Source organism: Mixophyes fleayi, unplaced genomic scaffold (genome assembly GCF_038048845.1).
Source record: "Mixophyes fleayi isolate aMixFle1 unplaced genomic scaffold, aMixFle1.hap1 Scaffold_256, whole genome shotgun sequence".
In the NCBI taxonomy this organism is placed as follows: Eukaryota; Metazoa; Chordata; class Amphibia; order Anura; family Limnodynastidae; genus Mixophyes; species Mixophyes fleayi.
The window spans coordinates 61205-69483 of NW_027446662.1; the positions used below are offsets into that span (position 1 = coordinate 61205).

Sequence of the window (8279 nt, forward strand, 5' to 3'; positions counted from 1 at the left end):
CCAGCATTGTTCCTTAAACAAGTAAAGTTATTTTGGAATACCAAATTATTGTTTTATTGTATGAATTGAGGTTATATTTTCGCTGTTTAGTTTAATAACCTTGGAATGAAATGCAGGTAGTGTGTCATATTTTATACGAAAAGTAGAAATCCTTAAGAAACTAAAAAAATCCAGATGGGATAGATTCAATGGAAATAAAGTGCAAAATGTTCAGGATCACTTTCTAGATATACAGCGTAGGATCCTGAGACCTCTGATAGAGGAGTTGCATAAACACAGTTTCAAGAATAGATGTGGACTCTGTCAGTCTCTGTAACTTGCTGTAAAGCACATGATCTAACCACATGCAGGAAGAGGGTTACTGCATTGAGTACACTTTAACACAATGGAATACACATCTCGGAAAAGACAATGTTGTTCTCTACTGAATAATAAAAAAATGTAGTGTACTAGTTAAAATATGGCTCCATTTCACAGCTATTACTATCCATACTGTCTGTAGTCCACTATGTTAACAACGAAAACAGATGAAAGTCATTGAAAAATGCTTTGTTACTGAATAATAATTTGAATCTAGTTTTTTTTTTTGTATTTTTTTTTTTAGTGGAACTGAAAGTTCAAAGTGGAGCATTCAGTTCCACTACATATGCGCAAGTATCACTTAGCTGCCCGGTAATATTTTTTTAATAAATTACGGCAATTAGTGATTTTTGTTATCAGCGCAGTAAGCGACATTAAAAACCTTTCTTTCTTCTCCATGCGTATGCAGGCCTAGGACATTTTCGCTGGCAATAGGGTTTTTTGTTCTTTGATGAATATGCCTTTCTAGGAGGCCCCATGTGACCATTCCCAACTTCAGATAACTCTAGTTTATTGATTTGTACATGATTCCTGTAACCTTTACTTCAAGTGTTTGGGTCAGTAAAAAAGCCAGTGCCACCACCTCCGCTCCTACCAGCATGGACCATACAGGGGTACAGACTTCCCTTCCCATTATATTTTGCAAAACTTACCCCTACACAGGGCTGATATCAACCTTCTCTTCACTTAACTTGTTGGAACACTTCTCCACCTTTATCTACATTTATGTCACTGCACAGACCTGCGAGCTGGCTCTGGAGCCCTTTTCTTACAGTGCGTCAAAGACATGTGCCTTGTGTGTTTATTTATAGACATGCACCTCATGTGTTTAGTTATAAACATGTGCCTCGTGTGTTTAGTTATAGACATGTGCCTCATGTGTTTAGTTATAGACATGTGCCTCATGTGTTTAGTTATAGACATGGATCTCATGTGTTTAGTTATAGACATGTGCCTCATGTGTTTAGTTATAGACATAGGTCTCGTGTGTTTAGTTATAGACATGGGCCTCATGTTTAGTTATAGACATGGGTCTCATGTGTTTAGTTATAGACATGTGCCTCATGTGTTTAGTTATAGACATGGATCTCATGTGTTTAGTTATAGACATGTGCCTCATGTGTTTAGTTATAGACATAGGTCTCGTGTGTTTAGTTATAGACATGGGCCTCATGTTTAGTTATAGACATGGGTCTCGTGTGTTTAGTTATAGACATGTGCCTCATGTGTTTAGTTATAGACATGGATCTCATGTGTTTAGTTATAGACATGTGCCTCATGTGTTTAGTTATAGACATGGGTCTCGTGTGTTTAGTTATAGACATGGGCCTCATGTTTAGTTATAGACATGGGTCTCGTGTGTTTAGTTATAGACATGTGCCTCATGTGTTTAGTTATAGACATGGATCTCATGTGTTTAGTTATAGACATGTGCCTCATGTGTTTAGTTATAGACATAGGTCTCGTGTGTTTAGTTATAGACATGGGCCTCATGTTTAGTTATAGACATGGGTCTCGTGTGTTTAGTTATAGACATGTGCCTCATGTGTTTAGTTATAGACATGGATCTCATGTGTTTAGTTATAGACATGTGCCTCATGTGTTTAGTTATAGACATGGGTCTCGTGTGTTTAGTTATAGACATGTGCCTCATGTGTTTAGGCAGCCTGTATTTAACTTATGTGCAAAATAATAAACTAGTTTGCACCCCTTACATTGCAACATGGTTTGTCCAGGAGAAAATGTACTAATTTGTTTGCCTTACTTTCTTTAATGAATCAGGCCTCATGTGTCCCAGAGGACCGATTTATATTTGGAAAGAAACTAGTGTAGCTGATGTGTCTGTCATCATCTAACAGTAATACTAATGATACTGAATAGGTATGCTAAGTACCTAGGCGCCGTTGTCTGTTTCCAGTTAGGTATGATTACTTATGCAGTACACTGACCCTCTGGACGTGCTGTTTTTCTTCCAGATGAAGAAGACGGGGAGAAAGCATCTCAGGAGGAGACCCCTCAGCTCATGCGCACACGCAGTGATGTAGGAGTACGGCGGAGGGGTAACTTACGCACCCCAGGAGAGCAGAGACGGATCAAACGTCATCGGTTCTCCATAAATGGGCACTTTTACAACCACAAGGTATGATGTTGTTACATTGCTCGGGGCAATGATAGGGTTAGATTCCATGTATACTGTGTAATACAGGGTAGAGGACTTTTTAATTGGGTTAAAGATCTGTTGGCTGCACCGGGCACTAGATTATCGGGCTTACTATTCCTCTCACTCTTAGCCAGTCACTATGGCCACTTTTATGGTCCCTGACCTCCAGAGAGATAGGTCAACAACTCTGCTCACATAGACCCAGGTTTATGTGGCCTTTATACAAATCAAGGTCGCCTAGCCCCAGTTTATCAGTCTAGGTACACACAGAGGGATTTTCCGACCGACGTTTCATCTCAAGCGATTGTAACTACGACTAAAGGTCTGATCAGTCTGGCGATTCATGCATACACACTGCCACGATTTACCTTCAGATCTGTGCTCTTCATCTGGTCCTTCATCTGGTCCTCTAGTCTTCAGAGAATGACAGCACAATATTCATTCATTCCTGTCACATTGTCACACTGATTTATACCGCCTTGTTATAGTTATCTAAATGTCCTAACGAATCTCGTTAGCTTGTGTGACTCTGAAATTAAACATGAAACATTCTGTCTCAGAAAGAACAAATTAATTATTCCTTCTACAGCACTTTCTACATTTATTCACTGGGACATTCATTGCTAGCATTGGCTGAAAAGAGCAAGACTCTGTAAACTGTATAGAGATCATGAACATAAGTCCATACACACTACATGATCGGTGGGTGATTGGTCGGAAAATATTAAACAGTACGACCAACCAAATGAGCCACCAATCGACACTTTGGAACGACTTTCAACCATCATGTCACTATACACACTAACCCTACTTCCGACCATACGGTCCTATGTCAGCTGATTTGCCCGATTGCATGAAACATCCAAACATAAAGGGTATTAGTCAAAGAACGTGCCCATGATGTTACCTCATTTCTGGTTTAAAAATATGAGAACAAACTACAAATGCAGTTACATATATAAATATAATATTTACTTTTAAATACCTGATTAATCACAACAGCATATTTTATGGGCTTCTGTACCAGGTTTCCAGCATAAATCCTGACATATGATATACAAGTATTATTTTGTGTCAGGCGGTGCCATTCACTAAGGAGAGTGTGAGGTAACATTGCTGTCCGTACATCACCTGTGTTCCATGTATATTTATAGATAGGATAGGCCAGTCTGGGGTATTTTCCTTTGCGCATTGAAACGTTTGTGGCTTATACCAGGTCTACTTCATGTTTTACACTTATATAATAATATAATATAAATATAATAATAATAAAAATATAATATAATAATAATATAATATAAAACATGTTGTGGAAGTCTGGGGAGAAAGTTAATGTGCTTAGCTCCAGTGTCAGATATCAATGTATTATATACATTGCTTTGTCTTTCTGTCTAGATTCTGTGTTCTTTATCAATACTTTTACATCATACAGACAGAGCTGTTTATTTCTGCTGCTCTTATATATGACACACAACTGCTCTGTTCCATGCAATAGCCTCTCATGCGCAGAGCACAGCAGATCTGTATCGTATCAAGTAGCAATGAAAAGAAACAGCTCTGTCTCCATCATAAATGCCTCGGTGAGAAAAGAGATAAAATTATATATTTGATAAAGGTTACAGGAAGGATGTACAAATCAATAAACTGGAGTGATCTGAAGTTGGAAGACAAACATGCTCACATGCATATTTATCAAAGTGTGCAAAGCCCTATTGTCAGCGAAATCTGCTGTTTACCCAAGCACAAGCACAGAGAAGACTATTTAGCAAACATTGTTCTGTTATTGCCATTTTCGGGATGGCGATAACAGAAGCAAATCATTGAAAGAAAATGAATAAAACATTTTTCAATGTTTAAACTTTTTTAAATATTTGTTTTAAATTTTAAACAGTTTCTATTCTATTTTTTGGCTTCTGCATGATCATATTGGCAAAGCTGCCTCGGCAAAATTCTTTTGAGAAAAATAAATTTTCTGTCGCCATTATAATCAGTGATAAAAAAATCACCCTTATTGCTGCTTTTTCATAAATAGGCCCCACAGAGTTAGGAACAAATCCAACTAATAAAGAGTGCAAGTTTGCATTCGGACAATCCATGTTGCAGTGCAAGAGAGGCAAATTTTCTTTTCTTTTGTAAGCAGGGAAAACACTGGCTGCGTTTACTTGTAGCTAACAAATTGTGGGCAGCTTTTGTTTTTACACTGCCAGTCAAAGTTGAGGTAAGACCAGTCCCCTCCCAAATCTGCCTGCTTATTCTAAATTTACCCTACAGCAATGCAACATGGTTTTGCCAAAGTGCAAAATTGCACGTTCTGGTTGGATTTACTCCTGACTATAAATTGGACCCATAAAGAGCAAATAGCGTTTCATGGAAAACAAAGCTTGCACTCTCTACGCATTTCATAAAAGCTCTAGGAGCCCTCACACAGCTTGCTCAATCAATTTCCTTGTAATTTAAATTTCAGAATTCACATCCACCCTATTGTTTGTTTGTTTGTTACTAATTTGTGCAACACATGTCCCAAAACAAGTACAAAGCTAGTTATTCTTGTTGATCTCCAGAGAAGGCCCATCCTAGAGCCTGTTTGACATCTACTTTGACAAAGAAGTCATTGTTTACATTAACTACAAAAATAAACAAAATGATGTAAGTTGGCCGATCTCCACATTCACATTTCATATTAAATGTTTATGCATGTTGTGTTATAAATGACCCAAATTATATACTGATTGAGCTACGCTTCCCTCTTAAATACGACAAACCTTTCTTCTGTCACATTAACTGAAGAGCTGACCGTCTGCCATGGCACTGACTGACCTCTCAATCTTTTGCTCTTTAGACATCTGTGTTCACTCCAGCATACGGCTCTGTCACCAACGTGAGGATAAACAGCACTATGTCCACCCCACAGGTCCTGAAGCTGCTGCTCAACAAGTTCAAGGTGAGAGTTGTAACCTCAGACAGACTAAGGTGCAAAATTATGTGAGATCTAGGACGACGTTTCTTATATTTAAATGTGGATTTTAATTAATGACAGGGTTTTTTAATAAGTTTCATACTCGGTTTACTGACATTGCATTAAAAGTACCTAGAGCCCAAGAGACAAAGTTGTTTATGCAGTCATGTTTGTTAGTATTCATGGTAATAACTAATGCGAACGAGGGTAATTCCACAAACGTCGGTCCATCCCCTACTCACTAGAAGAATGTATTTAACCAACTATAGCTACTAATAATATTGGCCTTTTTGGGTGTATTTAATTTAAATAAACAGAATCTACAAAAGGTGGACAGAGGTGCAAAGTTGCACAGAAAACGACGGCCTCGATTAATTCTGCTCTGTGATAGGTTGGGGTAGAATTGTGGCTGATTGGAAAATAATCGGGGAAATTCCTTGACGAACACTTAGGGGCATATTCAATTAAACCACAACATTGTGGCTACGCATTTTTTTTGTTATTACATCGCGCTGCAACATGGCTGAAATCTGCGGTGTTGCTGTAACACGGAGTGCCTTCCGATTCGTTCCAGATTAATTGAATATACCCCACAAAGCTATATCCCACCAGAGAAACATGAACATTACCGCACTGATATATGCGGCAAGAGGCGAATACTCAGTGGAAAAAGTTTGTTCGCATTTGTATAAGTAACACACAAGCATATAACACAGTTATTTTAATGTTGTTTAATTTTATTTCAGATAGAGAATTCTGCAGCAGAGTTTTCCCTTTACATGGAGCACACAAGCGGAGGTGAGATATGGAAGATTTTTGGGTTATAGCATCAGTACAGTGTAGTGTTATACTTTATTTAGGCTTTATCAATTATAATTATGTTTTGGGACAACATACTTGCTTGGATGCACAGTAATATAATATACATTTCCTATTCCAAGTTTCACTATACGTCTGTGATCACTGAAAGTCATTATATTCCCAGTGTATCCCTTTCATCTGCCCTCCTTTTCATTCAGCTTGTCCCACTTTTTAGATTTCTGATATTATTCTTAAACAATAGTATTTATTAAAACAATGGGAAATAGTTATGAAAATTTGGTGTACATGAAAACATGCCACATTGTCTTAACTGACAATTTTCTAGTAATGTTTATAAAATTAAATGAATTGAATTATAGAATATTTATCTTGTGTACCAGTTTTCATGTTACTGAATATATGTTAAATGAAACAAGACCACTCCCAAGGCCAAGTGAAGCGTTGCTGCGTTTGTTAGAAAGCAGCGATAATCTGCCATGATGATTCCATAAGAGTGTGGATGATATTTATTTAGCATTATAACCAATTTTACCGGGGCCTAGGATGCAGTGTGGCTGCGCTCACATATGTAAATTTAACTCTCCTATCTAAGTACAGAAGAATCCTAAGGGTGACAGTGTTACTCCGGTCAGTTTGTAATACCAGAGTTCTGTTGTGACGGACGTGCTGTGATGGGTGTGGAGCTAAAGAATGACTGGGCACCAGCTGTGTTGGCTGTTTCAAAATCTTCACACAACTTGTTGTAAGTTGGGTATAGAATGGTGACTCTTCAGGTTGGTGCCAGTAATATTGTCTCAAGTACAGAAACTCAGGCTAGGCTGTAGAATGTCTCTCGGGTGCAGAACTGGAACTGAAGGCCGCGGGGTACTGCCACCAAGAGTAGCTTCTCTCAAGCACTTCCCAGTCAGAGCGTGATTGGCCAGTCGGGAAACACCTCCCCTCATTATTGGCTGTGACTTACATCTAAGAAGTGCTGAGTACTATGTTGTATTCTTTTTACATATCAGAGCCTATCAAAACCCTTGCACGGCAATTGGTTGATGGCAACTACAATACATTTGGCTAGCCCTCTAACAGGGCCACACAAATATAGATCAAAGCAGTAGCCTACCTGTGGAAAATAGGAATAATTAGGTCACAGCTCCAATACACACAAACTACACAGATCCCCCCCAAACCAAGACCTGATCCACAGCACCAACAACAAAACTATAATAGAAAACAACAAAACTATAATAGAAAAAGCCATAGTCAGCAACAAGGAGATCGGGTATTGGTTCTAATGTCCAAGTGACAGAGTGAGAATTTTTTGCTCACTGTCACGTAACCTATTGTAAAGCCAGAAGCAGTCTTCGCTGAGATAAAATGCTAGAACTTAAGATAATTGTGAAGTTCCTCTTTTGGAACCCTTTTTCCCACTGAACTATACATGCTCACTGGTACTCAGCTACCTCTAGGACTTAAGCATATAGTAGTAGTATCTTTTCTCTAACTAAAAACCCACGACACAGCATAAAATGTAATATTAGAGACATAATAAACTAGATAATAAAGTCACTCGTAAGTGGTTATCTAGATGTCCAGGAAAAGACTGAATGCCGACTGATGCCAATGATCTAGACAGAGGGTAACAGCCAATGGAAACAGATCCCAATACAATGTCAGAGGTATGTGGAAGGCAGATTGCATAGTCAGGTCCAAGCACATGGTCAGTAGCAGGCGGCAGACCATTAGTGAAGTCAGGTCCAAGCATACTGTCAGTGACAGGCAGCCTGCAAGATGCGTAGTTAGGTAGAAAAACAGGTTCAGCAACAGTGAATCAAACCAAAACACAGCATGAGACAGAAACAAGGAACAGAACCACCCCTGTGGTGTTGATAATGAACTAGAAGCTTTACTGGATAGCCATTAAAGAAGACATAGATAAGATGTTAGACATGGAAATAATTAAGGAGTCCATAAGTGAATGGTCCAACCCAA

At 38.5% G+C, this 8279-nt stretch overlaps 1 protein-coding gene across 1 annotated transcript; it reads left to right on the top strand.

Annotated features, from left to right (window-relative positions):
• The first annotated feature begins 959 nt into the window (after nt 1-959).
• On the top strand, nt 960-6328 carry LOC142125327 (ras association domain-containing protein 2-like). The gene is made up of 4 exons (XM_075194264.1): nt 960-1134; nt 2337-2500; nt 5361-5462; nt 6224-6328. The coding sequence occupies exons 1-4, from the start codon at nt 960-962 to the stop codon at nt 6302-6304; spliced, it is 522 nt and encodes a 173-aa protein (XP_075050365.1). The 3' UTR covers nt 6305-6328.
• Nucleotides 6329-8279: the final 1951 nt, after the last annotated feature.